This window comes from Coregonus clupeaformis, unplaced genomic scaffold (genome assembly GCF_020615455.1).
Source record: "Coregonus clupeaformis isolate EN_2021a unplaced genomic scaffold, ASM2061545v1 scaf0220, whole genome shotgun sequence".
NCBI classification, from domain to species: domain Eukaryota; kingdom Metazoa; phylum Chordata; class Actinopteri; order Salmoniformes; family Salmonidae; genus Coregonus; species Coregonus clupeaformis.
The window spans coordinates 144,602-164,881 of record NW_025533675.1 but is presented as its reverse complement, the minus strand read 5'-3'; the positions used below and the strand labels follow the sequence as shown (position 1 = coordinate 164,881).

Below are 20,280 nucleotides of genomic sequence, written 5' to 3'. Positions count from 1 at the left end.
GGTTAGCGGAAGAGAGAGCTTAGATATTGCAGTAGACCCGCGAGCTCGCCTTCTCCAACTACAAGACATTCCAGGTGTTCCCTTTGGGTAGGAATAAGATAGATGTAGTGTAGTCATAATTAAATCAAGTAATGAATAAGTCTTTAGGTAAGCAGCTACTACAACATGTTTATACTCACTGGCTCTGTCATTGACTATAGAGAATATAATACCAAAAATTATTGGAACCATAGCACATATTTTATCAGATAGAAAATGACAACTTTTGTGCATCAGCAGGTAATGACCTGAGTGAGTCCTCAAATCCTCCTGCAATATGCTGTGAAAGTGACAATACTCTTTGTGTCTGGACTGGTTGGTACCTGGATGGGACTGGATCAGGGCTGGACCAACCCTGTTCCTGGAGAGCTACCGTCATGTAGGTTTTTGCTCCAACCCTAATCTAGCACACCTGATTCTAATAATTAGCTGGTTGATAAGCTCAATGAGGTTAGTTACAACTGAGGTTGGATCAAAAACCTACAGGAGGGTAGCTCTTCAGGAACAGGGTTGGAGAGCCCTCGACTATATGTTGCTGGAAGTGGTGTTGGGCGTGTTCCTCTGCCCAGGCGTTGCTGACACCTGCCAGATCTTACAACATCTGGATAGGTATTTTACATATCAGCTAACCACATCATGGCACGTTCCTCTGCCCAGGCGTTGCTGATGCCTGCCAGATCATACAACGCCTTGATAGGTATTTTACATATCAGCTAAACACATCATGTGTTATAGCAATCTGTCAGTCAATGACACAGTCGATGACATGGCACGCAACCATTGGTTGATGTATGCAACGTCTGAGCAGGGGAACGCATCCCATATGTTATAGCAATCTGCCACCCGACTGCACAGTCAATGGCGAGGCACGCAACCATTGGCTGATACATGCAACGTCTGAGCAGGGGAAATGGTCCCATATGTTATAGCAATCTTGTGCCCGACTGCACAGTCGATGACGTGGCATGCAACCATTGGTTGAAGCATGCAAAGTCTGAGCAGGGGAATGCATCCATTGTCTTGGCGTTGGCAATTCATATGGACTGGTGGTCCCCCTCATGATTGGGGACACTGCCCAGACCTAAATACTGATTCTGGTCATGATCAAATGTCACAAGAGTAGGGATCCCTAATCTGCCCCCATATCATGGCCAGTTAATCATCCCCAACTCATTGGAACCCTTCTTTGATGGAACTCTTCTCAGGTTGTGGTGATACATGGAAATGTGTTCCCTCAGCCAACTTAGACCTACCTGGTTAAAGGGATACTTCAAGATTTTGGTAATGAAGCCTTTTATCTACTTTCCCGGAGTCAGATGAACTTGTGGATACCATTTGTATGTCTCTGCGTCCAGTATTACGTTAGGAGGTAGTTTCGGAAGCCAATGCTAACTAGTGTCAGCACAATGACTGGACATCTCATTGTGCTGACACTAGTTATCAATTTCCTTCAAACTGCACACAGGGGAAGTAGATAAAGGTGTTCATTAACAAAATCCCGAAGTGTCCCTGTAAATTAAGAAGCATAGTCAAAAATACATTATTCAAACATCAATCTCCCATAATTTTCTCCTTGAACAATGTTTTGTTGTTTGTTATAGTAATATATTAATAAAATGGGATCCATTGAAATGAATGACTTCCTGTATTTTGCATTAAGAATTATGAATAAGAGGCTGCTAGCTAATATGTGTGTTACCCACTCTATGATATTATAAAGTAAACTCAAAAGTGAACAGGCATGTAAGCCTAAATGTAGTCAGATTAACGTAAAGATTGGACAGATTTGCTTTATTCATATACAACCATATAACCTTTCTATCTGTAAACATACGCTCTATACAAAATAGCTGGTTTCATAAAAAATAACGGAAAAAACTATAAACATTTTGTAGATATGGCTTGCATAAACACAACCGTTTTCTCAAAAGATATCATATGCACTGTTCAAATTGTACATTCTATTGAAGCAGCAATATGCTAGAGGGGCCCACAGAAGGTGTTTGGGTGTGACAACGTACTGTAGAGTATCCAGAAGTTGCAGGTCCTATCTGAAATGTCACTATTTATCAAGTCTTGTAACAAATGTGGGGCCACTTTTGTCCCCACTACATCCAACGTCAGCAAAGAAATATGTCCTACAAGGGTTTACAGTAGTGGAAATATTCTCAAGTTATTCTCAAATACTAAATTCAGAAATACAACATTTGTTCGAACAAAACTAAAATCCCATTGCCTTTTACCTGATCCTGAACACAACAGCAACTTTTCCAGAACCAACGTGAGCAAAGAAAAATGTCCTACAAGGGTTTACAGTAGTGGAAATATTCTTCAGTTATTCTCAAATACTAAATTCAGAAATACAACATTTGTTCCAACAAAACAAAAATCCCATTGCCTTATACCTGATCCTGAACACAACAGCAACTTTTCCAGAACCGTTCATTTCACAAGGGATCAAACTCCCTAGCGGTCCACATTTACTTGTCACACGTCACATTAATTTTCACAGTTTTAGTCCAATGGCAAAATACATATTGTGATGACAACAGAGATACTCACGTAATACTTTCCCAGTCCAAATATCAAGATTGCACTGAGTGGGGCGTGGAGTATTTGTACATTTCATTGAGTAGAGCACTGTCAAAAGTGACAGGGTGTCAGACAGACATTAAATAGGTCACTCAATGGTCTTATAACCAGTGAACCATGTTTAATCTCCTCAAAATTAGTTTTTATTGCCTGATTTGTTTTGTAATCCCACTTCGCTTTAGATGTGTGTCAATGGATTTACTCAGAAATTTTATTCATGATGACCTTTCTGACTTTTTATATGTGCAGTTTTGATTGGAAAAATACATGTGAAATCCACTCTCTTGTTGTTTACCCATGTTATTGAAATGGGGCACTCCCAGATAATTAGTAGTGACCACTGGGACTTTGTGTAAATGTGTGTGTTTGTGTGTGTGTGAGAGAGAAAGAGGGCCAGAGAGACAAACAGACTAAGAAGAGGGAAAGAGTATGGTTAGAGAAAGTCCAGCTATTATGGTCTGTATGTTGTTTGGATTTTTTATGGTGTCAGAGTCTCAGTCCCCCCTGCAGCAGTTAGAATCCCTGATGAATCAAGTAAAAGCCAGGGCAGATCAGAGGCAGCAGATGGGGCTGAGACAAAGCAAAGGAACACCAAATCTGTGTCAACAGAACCAGCATCACTAGTACAATTAGACTGGTATTCCCGGCGGTGAATACCAATCACATCAAATAGAGCAGGGTTTCCCAAACTCGGTCCTGCTGCACGTTTTGGTTTTTGCCCTAGCACTACACAGCTGATTCAAATAAGCAAAGCTTGATGATGAGTTGGTTATTTAAATCAGCTGTGTAGTCCTAGGGCAAAAAACGAAATATGCACAATCTGAGAGAAGAGAAATGGTACTTGTTAGCGATAACAGGTAGTATACCCTGAAGCAGGCTGATGTGAAGAGAACACATGATGATCCGATTCCCAATTCCCCACCATAGAAATGAGTGAAGTCATGATGAAAGCTTTTCAGATTCACCCGAATTCACTCTGGCAGGAGAGGAGGCCGAATGCGTCACACAAGCCACTCAAACATGGCGTCGACAGTATGTCGAGGAGAAGCAGGTGGGCCAGACAACAACATTGAGAGGAGTGCCTACCAAGGCTGTGGTGGTTTTGACATACAGTACCGAGGGGGGGGGGCATGCCGAGTGCCTTTGTTGTGACAGGTAGAGACTCCCAAGGTTTTGACACCAGCCACAAATGGTTACACTCCTCCAGTTAGAAGACTCGCAGTGCTCTCGAGGCTGAGGCAGGCATGCCCTTTCCGCACTGCACTGTGTGGTGTCAGCCGAACCACCCGTCTCTCCATGACACACTCTCGATCTGTGGCTCGGTGTTCCACATTACAGACCTGCCTACACAGCTGAGCTGACAGACCCACACGGTATTGTACTCTTTCTTGTTAAAACCCTCCCACCCCCCCTCTTGGTTTCTGCGAAAAATACATTTCAAAGCCATTTCGCATTGGTTGGTTTTCAGGTGGAATAGGTAATAGGTTTAAAATGTGACCATGTTTGAGTTGTAAATGGGCTCATTCAAATTCACAAAGTGTTGTGCTCTTTATATCTGTCAGGTTTGTGTACGCAAGATAAAAGCAGAAAGATGAGCATTGCAGTGAAAGATTAAAGGGAACATACAGTGTACACTGTACTAATACACTTTGGTTCTTTGTAATGCATTGTTGTTCACTCACTGGCCGAAGGAATACTAGAAAGAAATTATCTAAGAAAGAGAAGCGAAATGATACCTTCCATCTCCACACTGTGACACTGCCAGAGTGTGGGATTGAAAATGACATTACAACTCAAATCTCTTTTGAGGAGAATGCCAGCCAGAAGTGTAATCCACAGTATGTGAAGGCCTCTGTCTGGTCTGACATGATCCAGATGCCCTCTGCCCTGAAAACCACTGTCACCATGGCAGCCTTGGAAACTGTCCTAGTCCCCATCGGGTTCCATTATTTCCTACTTGGACTTGACTGTTGAAGGTTGAAGGCTGTGCTGTATGCAAACCTCAAAACACATAACCCCAACAACTGCTGTTCAAAGACGAGGGATACGTCAACAAAATATGTTTGAGACAATGAAAGAGGCCACGTTTTGGATCGATACACAGTTCTAGGGTGGATGAAGAGGTGTTGAGGAGTAGCGAGGGGTGGCACCCCCCCATTAGCCCTCCTGCAACGTCACTGGTCCCTCAGTTGAGAAACTCTGCGGACAGGCTCCGTGTGCAGCGGGCCGAGCGGAACTTGAGCTCATGGTAGCACTGCACGAAGCTGTGGTAGATGAAGGTGATGGGCAGCGCCAGGAGCACGATGCCACTTACCACGCACAGACCACCCAGCACTCGCCCAGGCACGGTGATGGGGTACATGTCTCCATAGCCCACAGTGGTCATGGAGATAATAACCCACCAACAGGCGGCGGGGATGCTGGCGTAGTCCTCGTTGGGCGACTCCAAGTCCAGGCCATGCTCCAGCAGCTGGGCAAGAGCGCTGAAGATAGCCATGGGCACGCAGATGAACAGCAGCAGCATCACCATCTCCCGGTAGCAGCGCCTCAGTGTCAGCCCTAGAGTCTGCAGACCCAAGAAGTGACGGGCCAGCTTGATCACCCAGAAGATACGCATCATGCGCAGGACACGCAGGGTGACGCCCACCCGCTGCAGCTGGGAGTTCTCACCTGTCAGCATCGTCATGGAGATGGAGATGTAGTAGGGCGTGATGGCTAGTAGATCGATGACGTTGAGGGGCCGTTTGACAAACTCACACTTGTCCCGCGACACGATGAAGCGCACGATGCACTCAGCGGTGAACCAGCTGATACACACAGCCTCGATGATCCTGTGGGAGGGAGAACCAGGCAGAGTTAACGCAAGAAGGAGAGAAGGGGATTCCACTACAGGTCTACACACTATATCTACAAGCAATGGACTGCAGACATTACACTCTTACAGAAAAAAGTTGCTACGGCTATCGCTGTAGCAGAAACCTTTTTGGTTCAAGGTAGAACCCATTTTGGTTCAAGTTAGAACATTTTCACTGAAGGGCTCCTTAAAGGGTATATTGAGGGTTAGGGCCTATTCGTTGGGTGAAAAGGTTTTGGAACCAAAAAATGTTTATCCTACAAAGACAGACAGAAAACCCTTTATGAACCATTTTTTCTTAGAATGTAGGAGCAGTGGGAGAGTAAAGTTCTATTGAAGAAGGGAGCTGTCAATCCCTTACACAATACTGTTTTACTGTATCGATAGTGGGTCTTGATTGACCAGCGACTCATAGCAGGCTTCAGTCTCACCACATTGATAACTCATAAAGCTTCACTCTCAAACAGCTGGTAGGCTATAGTCTTGGAGCCTTATGACTTATGGACACTCTTACATTTTGATGCAATATAGACATTTCACAATGTAATCCTGTTGTAATTTACCAACCTGACCACCTGCATTTTTTTATTCCAGAACATGCAGAAGATATTCTGCCTTTTAAGGTCAGGTTGTAATTTACGGTATTATAGTTTTTTTCTACAAGCAATCATTTAATAACTTAACCATGCTCTAAGGGATATTCAATGTCTGTTTTTTTTTTTGCCATCTACCAATAGGTGCCCTTCTTTGCGAGGCATTGGAAAACCTCCCTAGTCTTTGTGGTTTAATCTGTGTTTGAAATTCACTGCTCGACTGAGGGACCTTACAGATAATTGTATGTGTGGGGTACAGTGATGAGGTAGTCATTCAAAAATCATGTTAAACACTATTATTGCACAGTGAGTCCATGCGACTGACTTGTTAAGCACAGTTTTACTCCTGAACTTATTTTGGCTTGCCATAACAAAGGGGTTGAATACTTATCGACTCAAGACATTTCAGCTTATCATTTTTAAGTAATTTGTAAAAATGTTTAAAAACATAATTTCACTTTGACATTATGGGGTATTGTGTGTAGGCCAGTGACACAAAATCTCAATGTAATTTATTTTAAATTCAGGCTGTAACACAACAAAATGTGGAAAAAGTCAAGGGGTTTGAATACTTTCTGAAGGCACTGTAACAGCAATAAATGACAAATAAAACTGGCATGCACATCTTCGATTTTCATTTGATTTGGAGACCATTCCTAGACCTTGAGGGCTTTGAGGGGACTATAAGGAATAAGGACAGATGTATTGCCGCTCCATGGGTATCCTCCAGGGCAAGAGGATGGTAGAGGCATACTGATCAGGGTTTTTGGAGGCTTCTTTTCCCTCAATTCAACCATGAATTAAAAGCAAGTTAGACCTGGTTGAGACTGAGCCCTGAGCATGCCTATTAAGTTTAGAGAGTGGGAGGACAGGCTGACACAAAGGTTCCGAGTAGAGGTAGGGCTGTAACCAGGGATTCCAGTGAGCCATTCAAAAGCCAGTTTTAGTGTAGTCCATCAAAATATGCTATTCTCAAATGCTGATATAAATGAATTCGGACATCTCATACATTATAACATCTCATATATGATGACCTAACTCAATGAATGCAATATTGATACATATGTTATTCATATTTTCCAACTATAAATTATACACTGAATAATCTCACATAATTATTTTGTGGTGATGTTGAGGGGTCACTGTCGATATCATCAATTATAAATGTTTTCCCAACCTGCTATACATAAAGCATTCTTGCCTTGGGTCAATTATATGCTGACAAATATTACATTTTGACCAAATATAAACTTTTGTCATTTGCATTCAGGTGAGGGCTTGGTGCAAGTGCTCAGTACATCCAAAGTTGTTGCAGTAGAATGGAAGTCCCCTTTACTGTATTACCTTATGACAACTGGCCTTTGTGATGTAATGCTCACTTTAATACAACATTTGCCCATTTAAAAAGGGAAGTAAATCAGGTACAACTATAACCTCCCACCATTTACTTAGAACAATACCTACCTGCATTACCGACAATTGTACGCACGCACACACACACACACACACACTGATTCTGTTGGGTGCCTTTCAGCTACCAATACCTTGAGAGCGGTCCGCGTGGCAGTCATGGATACAAGACAGACACACAGGTTAAAGAGCAGAGTGAGAGCAGACAAGAAAGGGATGACAAACAGCTCTGTAGACAAATGGACAGAAGTATTGGCTGACAGTTATATGTATTGATAAATGGCTACATTTGATTGATGTATGTTCTAATCTCCTGCAAAACATCAAAAGTCTTTAAAAAAAAAAGTTGACATGAGCCTGACAGTGTATTACACCAAGAAAAAGCAATACATCGTTATTATCATCTGTCTCCTCGATGGTCTCATATGACAATAGTAGGCCTATTCTGCCAGGAATCAGCACCATGGACAGGTCCTGAATATTGTAGTAGGCTACCACAAACAATCAGCACCTTGGACAGGTACTGTCGGATGCCACTAAAATCAGCACCTTGGACAGTTAGCGATACATACAGTTGTGGTCAAAAGTTTTGAGAATGACACAAGTATTGGTCTTCACAAAGTTTGCTGCTTCAGTGTTTTTAGATATTTTTGTCAGATGTTACTATGGTATACTGAAGTATAATTACAAGCATTCCATAAGTGTCAAAGGCTTTTATTGACAATTACATTAAGTTTATGCAAAGAGTCAAAATTTGCAGTGTTGACCCTTCTTTTTCAAGACCTCTGCAATCCGCCCTGGCATGCTTTCAATTAACTTCTGGGCCACATCATGACTGATGGCAGCCCATTCTTGCATAATCAATGCTTGGAGTTTGTCAGAATTTGTGGGTTTTTGTTTGTCCACCCGCCTCTTGAGGATTGACCACAAGTTCTCAATGGGATTAAGGTCTGGGGAGTTTCCTGGCCATGGACCCAAAATGTCAATGTTTTGTTCCCCGAGACACTTAGTTATCACTTTTGCCTTATGGCAAGGTGCTCCATCATGCTGGAAAAGGCATTGTTTGTCACCAAACTGTTATTGGATGGTTGGGAGAAGTTGCTCTCGGAGGATGTGTTGGTGCCATTCTTTATTCATGGCTGTGTTCTTAGGTAGAATTGTGAGTGAGCCCACTCCCTTGGCTGAGAAGCAACCCCACACATGAATGGTCTCAGGATGCTTAACTGTTGGCATGACACAGGACTGATGGTAGCGCTCACCTTGTCTTCTCCGGACAAGCTTTTTTCCGGATGCCCCAAACAAAATGACTTTACTCCAGTCCTCAGCAGTCCAATCCCTGTACCTTTTGCAGATGTTTTTCCTGGAGAGAATAGGCTTCCTTGCTGCCCTTCTTGACACCAGGCCATCCTCCAAAAGTCTTCGACTCACTGTGCGTGCATCTGCACGCACACCTGCCTGCTGCCATTCCTGAGCAGGCTCTGCACTGGTGGTGCCCCGATCCCGCAGCTGAATCAACTTTAGGAGACAGTCCTGGCACTTGCTGGACTTTCTTGGGCGCCCTGAAGCCTTCTTCACAACAATTGAACCTCTCTCCTTGAAATTCTTGATGATTCGATAAATGGATGATTTAGGTGCAATCTTACTAGCAGCAATATCCTTGCCTGTGAAGCCCTTTTTGTGCAAAGCAATGATGACGGCACGTGTTTCCTTGCAGGTAACCATGGTTAACAGAGGAAGAACAATGATCTCAAGCACCACCCTCCTTTTAAAGCTTCCAGTCTGTTATTCTTACTCAATCAGCATGACAGAGTGAACTCCAGCCTTGTCCTCGTCAACACTCTCACCTGTGTTAACGAGAGAATCACTGACATGATGTCAGCTGGTCCTTTTGTAGCAGGGCTGAAATGCAGTGGAAATGTTTTTTGGGGGGTAAGTTCACTTTCATGGCAAAGAGGGACTTTGCAATTAATTGCAATTCATCTGATCACTATTCATAACATTCTGGAGTATATGCAAATTGCCATCATAAAAACTGAGGCAGCAGACTTTGAAAATTCATATTTGTGTCATTCTCAAAACTTTTGACCACGACTGTACACACTTATCCAAAAAGGGAGCAAAGACAGTAAGTCTTGTCTGTTACAAGAGAGGCAACGCTCCTACTTGTGAAGTTCTTCAGCCTCTCTTGCGTTAAAGACTATGACGTTTTAGTCCTGAAAGATAAAATGCATAACAATTGAGAACTCAGAGACAGAAACGACAATAGTTCAAGGGACAGTGGTGCTTATGGCAATGAACATTTAGTTTGAACACCTTTAAGCTGAAAGTGTGTAATATGTCATATTATAATGACAATTGACCGACATACAAAATGGAGACTTTGCCACATGAAATGTGTTGTTCACTTTGTAAGATCCGACCAGAAGCTCCCTTGACATTTAACTTTGATAAACATTCAGCTCCTCCTCTGCCCCCTTCCCCACCAGGACAGCTGTGGTCAGGACTACTGTAGTAGGCCTAATACACACTTGAGATTTAGAGGTTGTATCATATGCAGAATACAACAATATATACTTCTAAATTAGCATGAGTTCTAAAAGATACAGATGTGCAAGGCTGGCTCTAGCCTTTTGGGGGCCCTAAACAAGATTTGGTTGTGGGGTCCCCCTTAGTGGCCCCCCTCTTGATGGTGGAGAGAAATATATACGTTCTAAAGTAAATTTCCTGCAAATCTACACATTTTGCCATGGGTCGTAGAGAAAATGTTGCAGTTTTAAAGCACGTTTTCTGTAGTTCTACACATATTGCCATGGGGTGGAGAGAAATGTTTTCAATTTCACAACAAATTCCATAAAATTCGACTAATTTTGCTATGGGGCAGAGATAATCTTTTGCAGTTTTAAAGCTAATTACCTGCAATTCTACCCATTTTGCCATGATGTGGATATATATTTTTTCAGTTTTAAAGCTAATTTCCTGCAATTCTACACATTTTGCCATGACTTATGCCATATCAATGATATCTAAGTGAGAATGATTAACAAAATCAATGAGGGCCCCCTGGAGGTCAGGGCCACTGCATGCCCGGTCTGTATTCAGTCATGATTACTACAAGTTTAGATAACTGGCTAGACTAATTTACCAATCTAACAATTGTTAGCTGACGTGGCTAATTGAGTGACTGTCAGTGACTGACAAAACAATAAAAAAAACTGCTGATTTATAACCAAATTTCGAACTTACACCTTGTGTATTCTACTATTCTAACTCTCAACAGTAAGTTTAGTTTTTTTGGGAGGGGCCCTAAGCGACCGCTTATGTTGCTTATGCCTGGAGCCGGCCCTGCAGAAGTGTAGGGTAAAATGTGCATGGGTATGTGTAGGCTATTCACAGCAGCTGAAATAACACGTTGTGGATCTCTTGCGGTCCTTTACTGAGAAGTAGAGCATAGAAGCATGTACCACATTGCAGACAATCAAATAACTGGGAAATCTGGAAAAATATAAAAAGATAGGACATATATACCCGGATGGATGGTCTAAAGAGTCTGGATTGTACCTGTGCTCCTCCACGCTGCTGTTCTCAGCGGTTTTCCAATCTGGCAAAGTACTCGCGCAAAGCATCACCATGGACACTATAACAAATATAACGGACACTGAGGCCAATATTTGTGCTGCGACGGATGAAGTCGGCTCATCAAAAGTTATTCTCATTCTCTCCAGCCACTTTGAGTCCTCTCTCTCTGTGACCACGCGAGTCACCAAATTCTCGCCCCTCATTTCTTCCTCGAGTTTGGCTTCCTCTTCGGAGAAATGAATGTATGAGTCGGACATCCTATCATCCAGTCTCCGCTGGCAGCAAAACTCCAAGTGTGAGCTCTCCAGCCCCCAGTAAATCATCTCGTTATAGAATGACAGCTCGCACATCTGCGGTACAAAACGTAGCTTCCCGTACTTCACGTACAGCATGATGAAACAAAAAGCCTCGGAGTGCCTATCAAAGAAAAACTCGTTCCGTTCCCGATCATAGTCGTCGCACACTTCCAGTACCTCTTTCTCCGAGGCGCATTTGTGCAAACGGCTCACTCTACTCAGAGGGAAATCTTTTATCACATCCTTAGAGAACGCATATTTTGTGCCACCCACATTAAGGATACAGATGCTCTTCCCAAACTTCATCTTTCAGCTGTTGACAGGTGTTTGTAGAGTACTGAAAATGGCACCCTGTGCGTTTTATACAACCATCATGCTTTATTCCTCTCCAAATCCAATATCGGAGTCAATATGTCCCCATTGCGTTTGGCCGCTATAACAAGCTTTTGCGTCATTTTCCTCCTTCTGAGAGAGATATATCTGGCCGACTGGAGTTGTGTCGTGAGGACTATGCAACAGAGCGCGCAACTCTATCCTTGCGCGACATCGCACTGGTGTTCTGAGCGCACTCAGTGTCCAAACAAACCAGTCCTCCGGGTGCAGATCCCAGTGGTGATGTCACACACGCGCACACGCACACACACACACACTTTAAGACACACGATGTATTGCAAACGATCGCTTATTGCAATCGATGGCAGCCACCCTCTACACAAGCAGGATATATTTCTTTCACATTTTATGAGTTGATCGATAGTAGTCCGTTATATCTGTAAAATTATTACAAATATATGCCTAATCACAGTAGGCCCTGAGCCCATATGTGCTGTTTGACAAAAGTACTTCTCATTAAATTGGCATATGATAACTTAAGTATTTTATCAATATGCAGCACCACGTTTATTACAATGTTTCAGGTAATTCATCTTCGGAGGGCCACATAACAAATCAGTGATCACGGATGATTGCTCTCCTCTTCAGAACCCAGAGATACAATATTTATACAAAAGTATGTGGACACCCCTTAAAATTAGTGGCTATTTCAGCCACACCCGTTGCTGACAAGTGTATAAAATCGAGCACACAGCCATGCAATCTCAATAGACAAACATTGGCAGTAGAATGGCAGTACTGAAGAGCTCAGTGACTTTCAATGTGGCAACGTCATAGGATGCCACCTTTCCAACAAGTCAGTTCGTCAAATGTCTGCCCTGATAGAGCTACCTCGGTCAACTGTAAGTGCTGTTATTGTGAAGTGGAATCGTTTAGGAGTGGTAGGCCACACAAGCTCACAGAACGGGACAGTCGAGTGCTGAAGCGCTTAGCGCATAAAAATCATCTGTCTTCGGTTGCAACACTCACTACAGAGTTCCAAACTGCCTCTGGAAGCAACGTCAGCACAATAACTGTTCGTCGGGAGTTTCATGAAATGGGTTTCCATGGCCGAGCAGCCGCACACATGCCTAAGATCACCATGCGCAATGCCAAGCGTTGGCTGGAGTAGTGTAAAGCTAGCCGCCATTGGACTCTGGAGCAGTGGAAACGTGTTCTCTGAAATGATGAATCATACTTCACCATTTGGCAGTCTGACGGACAAATCTGTGTTTGGCGGATGCCAGGGGAATGCTACCTGCCCGAATGCATAGTGCCAACTGTAAAGTTTGGTGGAGTAGGAATAATGGTCTGGGGCTGTTTTTCATGGTTTGGGCTAGGCACCTTAGTTCCAGTGAAGCGAAATCTTAACGCTACAGCATACATTTACATTCTAGATGATTCTGTGCTTCCAACTTTGTGCCAACAATTTGTGGAAGGCCCTTTCCTGTTTCAGCATGACAATGCCCCCGTGCACAAAGCGTGCCAGGCCTAATTGCCCATAATCAATGCTTGATCTCACTAATGCTCTTGTGGCCGAATGGAAGGCAAGTCCCTGCAGCAATGTTCCAATATTTAGTGGAAAGCCTTTCCAGAAGAGTGGGGGCTGTTACAGCAGCAACTCCATATTAATGCCCATGATTTTGGAATGAGATGTTCAACGATACTTTTGGTCATGTAGTGTATTTGTCTTTAACAGCATCACAGCTAGAGGGAGCATGTTGCCACAGTTGAGGAGGCCTCCAGGAAAAATACAGTGGATGTGACAGATTTATAGACACTCACAAATTACAAGCTGCAGGATGCTTGGAGATTCAGCACCATTGAATTGAATAGCGACGAATCGGCAGCTGTTCCTGGGAGAATCGTATTTAATGGCAGTAGGTATAAACAAGAAGAAGAAATCTGGTAGGGGGAACTGGAAAGGCTTCCTATTAAATAGGGACCGTGTACCAGTCGTAAGGGCTGGATCAGGTGCAAGTTGTGCTTTTATTTGCAGATGAATATGCCGTTATCCAGACATTCAATTGAGATATTTTAAAATAATCCAAAATATATATTTACAAACCATTGAGACTAAGGTTGGGGGACAAATAGGTCTACCAGGCTCACATCAGCCTGCCCTACCAAAACTGGCCCTTATATTATCTTAGCCCCTCCCTGAGACATAGTAACCACATAACTGGTAATCAATGTAAAAGCCATAATCAAAAATAATAATAATAGTGTATAATAGTCTAAAGCAGGTGTAGCGTGGTTCGTTCTGCGTTGTGTACTTTTACTTAGGACACTGCCACAACTGGAATTCTGATGGTTGGATAATTTTTATTCGATCTGCACACGAAGAGACAACACACAATATGTTAGCCCTTGGTGCAGTCACAGCTCTCGGCCACCTGCGTGAGCACATAGAAACTCACTCAAACACTGTCCCAAATACTCCCGAGTTACAATAGGTACCCTAATTAGCGAGCTCGGTGAAAGTTGTTAACATAATTCTTTATACTGTCCACATTGTAACAAAACCTATAGTTGCGTAACAGCACTTTGTGTAACTTTACCACAGTTTTATATTGACAAATTACAGCGCCAAGGACAACATACCTTGCTAGTTGAAAGTCAGGCAAAAGAGAACAATAAGAGGGTACGTAAGTACAGATAACCCACGATGGACCAAACCAAAATATACAAAACTTTTACAATCAGGTGTATTTACAATATAGACATATAAAAATGTTTGTACACAAAAAAATTACACTAGCTATGCAGCTGTAATTAAATAAAGAAAACACATTGAATTATTATTATTATTAATTTATTAACATCCCCTCTTGACCTGGCCTACTTGAACTGTCCTTGTGTGCAACTTGGTGCATAATCTAGGGGAACAACATCACACTACAACATTCACATTCACCCCCACTGTTTTACACTAGATTATAGGCACAAAACAAAACACATTACCTCGAAGGTAACAAAGCAAAGAAAGAAAAAAAACATTTCACACCCACAGGGTGACAGAGTAACCCAGTGCAGTCCCTTAATTCTAGACCCACAAATGGTCGATCAGCTGGAAAGCGATCCTGTGAAGGATTAGGAAAAATAAGAGGTAGCTAATCCCTTATTCAACCGTATACAAAAAATGCCAAATACATTTTATGCTGATTAACTACACACAAAGTTACATGAATTGTCAAACATATTAGACAAACCCACAAATCACTCTAAGACCCACTTAGATTACCACATACACACAAAAAAAAGATAAGATAGGCAATATCCTACCGTCACTGAGAAACCAAGAACTGTTTAATTTCCTGTGTAGACATAGTTTGGATTAGCCTATTCACTGGCTTAATAAGTCTACCTAGTCTAGTCCGAACACCCTCACCCAAAAACCTAGCAGGAATGTCACGGACAGCACTAACCGTGCTCAGAGGTCTAACCTCAGGTTGGGGAATACTACATATCGGCATATCCGGAGCCAGCACACTTTCAGTTACAGACTCAACACTAGTAGTGTCAGACGACTGATCAGAATCCTGGTAGATTGTCACAGACCACACTGACGAAGCATCTTCAACCAAGTTAACAACATCTGTCACAGCACCATCCCCACTGAATGGAGTTTCGCTATCAGAATTCTTGTAGGCTTTGGGGATCTCTCTCTGGTCCACTTCTGCTGAGCACACCTCACTCAAGGGGACTTCATACGGTTGTTCCACTTCACTTCCATCAACTGGGACTCCACCATCCTCTTGGAGTATCCTCCCAGAAGACTCCGGAAGGCTTGCTACCCAGTGGACAGTCCTTGCGTCACTCCCATCCATTTTGCTGGACGCTGCAGACATCTCAGAGATCACGTCACCACTCGATAGAGATCTGTGACCCACAGGTTCCTCCCAAGAAGGCAAAGGCAGAAAGTTGACTGGCATAATCAGGTTCCTATGCACAGTTTCTATGCGTCCAGTGGTAGGGTGTTGTATACGATATGTGTTCAGTGAGCTGTTCTTCGCAACAACTATGTACACCGCACTGTCCCAGCGACCAGCCAGTTTCTTCTTGCCCCTCTCTCCCTTGTTAGCAAGTAGAACTCTGTCTCCCTTCTCTACCGAATGACCCTTCGACCGTCTGTTGTAGACCTCGGCTTGTCTCTTTTGTTGCTTACTGGCATGCTGCTGGGCCAATTTCATGGCCTCTCTCAGATCCTCACCCAGAGACTGGACATACTTATCCACATCTACCGTGTCCCCATCCAACAGCACACTTTCAAACATAACATCTACCGGTAACCTAGGGGTGCGTCCAAACATCAAGAAGAAGGGCAGAAACCCAGTAGTCTCGTGAACAGTGCAGTTATAGGAAAATGTCAATGTGTTCAACATCTGAGGCCATTTAGCCTTGGACCTAGCTGGCAGAGCTCTAGTCATCCCACCCAGTGTGCGATTCAGACGTTCTGCTTGACCGTTACCCATGGGATGATAAGGTGTGGTGTGGGACTTTCCAACACCAGATAACTGAAGTAATTCTGCAATAAGTGAACTCTCAAAGTTAGCACCCCTGTCAGAATGGATACAATCAGCGAACCCATAAATGCAGAAGAAATTATTCCAGAGAACACGAGCAACAGTCTTAGCAGACTGGTTTGGACATGGATATGCACAGGCCAGCTTAGTAAAGTGATCAGTCACTACTAACACATTTGAATCTTCTGCATTCCAGAAATCAACACACACGAGTTCCAAAGGTGCCGTTGTCACAATGGAGACAAGTGGAGCTCTTGCTTCAGGCTCAGGTGCTTTACTCAACACGCATCTCTTACAGTGGGCCACGTATTCCTTGACATCCTTTTCCATAGAGTCCCAGTAAAACCACTGTCTCGTAAGCCACAATGTGCGCTGCTGACCCTGATGACCAGCATCATTATGAACTCCCTTCAACACAAGGCCTCGCAAAGACACAGGTACGACATACTGGACTATTTTCTTCTTACTCACTGGGTGTTTTGAGACACGATACAGAATCCCTAACCACGTGGTGAGTTTTCTCCACTGTCAGTATAAACTGTTTCAGTAGTTTCAAGGACTCGCTCTCTCCTAGATGGGCGCCTGCCTCTATCTACAAAGAACATGACTCTGCTGATGACAGGATCCAGTGACTGGTTATCATACAGCTCCTTGTGTGTAAAGACAGGTAAAGGGCTCTGACCCATGGACATCAACTTCTCAAGGTGCTGCGCATGTGAAATGGCCCTCACTGTGGCACCATCATCCCATCGGCGATGAGCATGGAGGACAGCATACACCTCTTCACAGGAAAACAACCCACTGACATCGTCTCCAGCTCTACTCAACTCACTCCCAGGAGCCACAGACGTTCCATCATCCAGTGTTCACAGGAGAGGCGGAACATGTCTTGAACATCATCCACTCTAAGACCTCTGGCTTCCTCCAGCAGGACATCATATGGAATTCTTGTCAGTCGGTGCAGAACTGTGGAGCGGACAAATGGCTCTCTGCTCAAAGCATCAGCAACGACATTCTTGGGACTTGGTATGTACTGGATATCAAAATCAAAGGATGCCAGCTTTGCAACCCATCTCTGCTCGCATGCATCAAGTCTCTGCTTTGTAAGAATATATTTGAGTGGATTGTTGTCGTTCCACATAGACTTATGCCCTCGCAGCCAATGGCTGAATTTATCATGAATGGCCCATTTCATGGCTAGAAATTCCAGTCGGTGAGCAGGATACTTGGATTGTGCATGATTAAGAGATTTACTAGCAAAAGCTATTGGCCTGGCTATGGCCGTCCCATCTTGCACATGGGATAGTACAGCTCCCAAACCACTAGTAGATGCATCCACAGAAAGTAAAAATGTCTGAGAAAAATCTGGATGAGCCAGCAGTGCCTGGTCAACTAGTGCTGATTTCAAAGCTTCAAAAGCGAGTTGACATTCGGCAGTCCAGTCTGCAGCAGTGAGCCTGCGAGAGGGACCTGGCCTCCTCCTACCCTTGCCTCTCCTAGGCTTCTTATGACCTGTAGTTAGCTGAAACAATGGCCTAGCAACCATGGAACAATTCTCAATGTAGTGCTGATAGTATACTACCATACCAAGGAAAGAACAGATTTTGCTAGGAGATGGAGTGACACCATCAGCTTCCATCATCTCACTCTCAGTCACATTCAAAATAGTTTTAACTTTAGCAGGGTCAGTGGCTACACCCTCCTGAGAAATGATGTGGCCCAAAAACTTAACAGACCTCCTCAAAAACTTGCACTTAGACGGAGACAGTTTAAGATGGTGCTCCTGCAACCGCTGAAAAACCATCTCAAGTCTCTGCAGACTCTCTTCCTCTGTCTTAGCAAAAACCATCAGATCATCCAAATAACAAAGGAGACTTAGAACGTTTTGGTCACCAAAGACGGTCAGCATCATTCTCATAAAAGTAGCCGGGCTGTTGCAGAGGCCCTGAGGTAACCAACTGTACTCGTGCAGACCTAAAGGAGAGGAAAAGGCAGTGTATTTCTTATCCTCTTCATGCAGTGGCACGTTATAATACCCTGACGTCAAGTCCATTGTGCTGAAGAAGGCATTACCTCCCAGCGCGGCCAGTATATCAGCCTGATGAGGCAGGGGATGAGCATCCTTTAATGTGCGGGCATTTAACCACCTAAAGTCAGTACATAGGCGCAAGTCCCCATTCTTTTTCCATACCAGCACCAATGGTGAGGCATACTCAAATCTTTTCCTCCATATCATCCAGTGTTTCCCTGAGTTTTTGGTAATGAGCTGGAGAAAGCCTACGATAAGGTAATCGAAATGGGCGGTCATCAGTCAGCCGTATGCGATGGCAGAACTCCTTTGCCTCACCACAATCTAGGCTATGTCTAGAGAACACTGTGTCATACTTCCCAATTAAATTGACAAGTTTATCTTTCCAGAACTGTGAAACTGGACACTCCTCAACAGACAGGCCTTGAAGTCCAAGATTGCTCAGTGTACTGTTGCCATTAACTACACTGCCACCAACTGAACTCTTAGCTGTCAGACTGCCATGTGAGCTGTCACATTGAACTTTTCAACTTAATGGTGCCCACTTCATCTGGGATGGAGTCTCCGCTCCATCTCTCCAGATTTGACGTGAGACGCAGGAAGTGGCTTTCATCACACTGGCTAGAGGAACCTGGTGTACCCACCACCCGCCAGTAGCTGTCATTTGATTTGAACTGTCTAATCAGAGACTTCAACACATTAGTGCCCACAATGAGTTAATCAACATGCCCATCTACAATAAGCACTGGGACTACATAGCTGAAGCCATAAAGCTGAATTTTTAAGTCACACATGCCCACTGGGCTAGTTTGCTTCCCACCACAACCCACCCGGATGATGTCTGAAGGAGCTAGAAAGTTCCCCTCTACCACTCCTGCCTCCCTCAACCGAGGTACAATATCTGCGCGCAGAGTAGTAGCCATGGACCCACTATCTAACATCCCCTTCAGCTCAACTTTATCCTGTACTAGCACGGTGGTGTAAAACAAACTGTCATTCTGAGTAATTCTCATTGTGTTCTGAAAAATTACTGTGTTGTTCTTGGGCACTGACTCACAAAAGTAAGAATAAACAGATTGGATATCATCATCAGTGGAGGAAAAATAAGACTGCCCCACATTGCCCTCCTCAGAACGGAGGCTTTCTAGTTTTCCTGAGACCTGCCAGTCTGTCCACATCAGGGCTCTGTCGCTGCCCAGTCTCACTACAGTCAAAGCTCATGTGGCCCGGAGAGAAGCACTTGAAGCACAGCTGGTGCATCTGACAGTGAGCTTTGGTCCAGTGATTAGTGCTTCCACAGACAGCGCACTCACGCTGACGTTTGTGGAACTGTTTACGGGGCCCTCTGTTCACAGACTAAGTATTGCTGACCAGAGCCTTCTCTAACAAAGTCAAAACTTTCTCTAATGTCCCACCCTCAGATACAGATGGTGCCTGGTCTGGTTCACGGCCACATTGAGAAAAATATGACACATTAGGTCTGTTCACAGGACCCACTTCCTCCTGGGGGGAGTCAAAGACGGCAGCCACCTGCTGTGAAAGTTGTGTTCTACATGCTTTACGTTCCCTTAACAGTTCATCCAACCGATCCTGTACCTCACTGGCTGTCCAGTCACGAAGAGGTTTGCTCTTGAACACTTGGGCCAACTCTTTATCAGGACAGTTGCGTACACACATGACTGCCAACTCTGAGCACTGATTGGGTAAGGTCCTGCCCTCACTTACAAGGTACTGTTCAGCTGCCTCTGCAGCTTTGTTAAGCCTAATCCAGAAATCTAGTGGACCCTCATTAGCATATGGTTTGATTGAATAGAAATCAGCTAATGGCATACCTGAGCAGACAGTATCCCCAAAGTGTTGCTTGAGAACACTGAACACCGCCTTAACATCTGTGACAACAGGGTTGTTACGCATCCAGACTTTGGTCACATCCCGTGCCCTCCCCATGAGCCTAGACATCACCTCCCCAACATTCTCAGACCCAGTGTAACCC

General features: G+C 43.9%; 1 protein-coding gene across 1 annotated transcript; it reads right to left on the bottom strand.

The window, feature by feature from the left end:
- Nucleotides 1-1,813: 1,813 nt before the first annotated feature.
- Nucleotides 1,814-11,895, bottom strand: LOC121569388 (potassium voltage-gated channel subfamily G member 3). The gene is made up of 2 exons (XM_041880299.2): nucleotides 11,014-11,895; nucleotides 1,814-5,462 (listed from the first exon to the last, which is right to left on the bottom strand). The coding sequence occupies exons 1-2, from the start codon at nucleotides 11,664-11,666 to the stop codon at nucleotides 4,817-4,819; spliced, it is 1,299 nt and encodes a 432-aa protein (XP_041736233.1). The 5' UTR covers nucleotides 11,667-11,895; the 3' UTR covers nucleotides 1,814-4,816.
- Nucleotides 11,896-20,280: the final 8,385 nt, after the last annotated feature.

Excerpts from the sequence above, each read along its gene's own strand:
- LOC121569388 (XM_041880299.2), bottom strand. The coding sequence starts at position 11,666 with ATGAAGTTTGGGAAGAGCATCTGTATCCTTAATGTGGGTGGCACAAAA. Across the intron at positions 5,463-11,013 it reads TCTTTAGACCATCCATCCGG|GATCATCGAGGCTGTGTGTA; the intron begins GTATATATGTCC and ends TCCCTCCCACAG.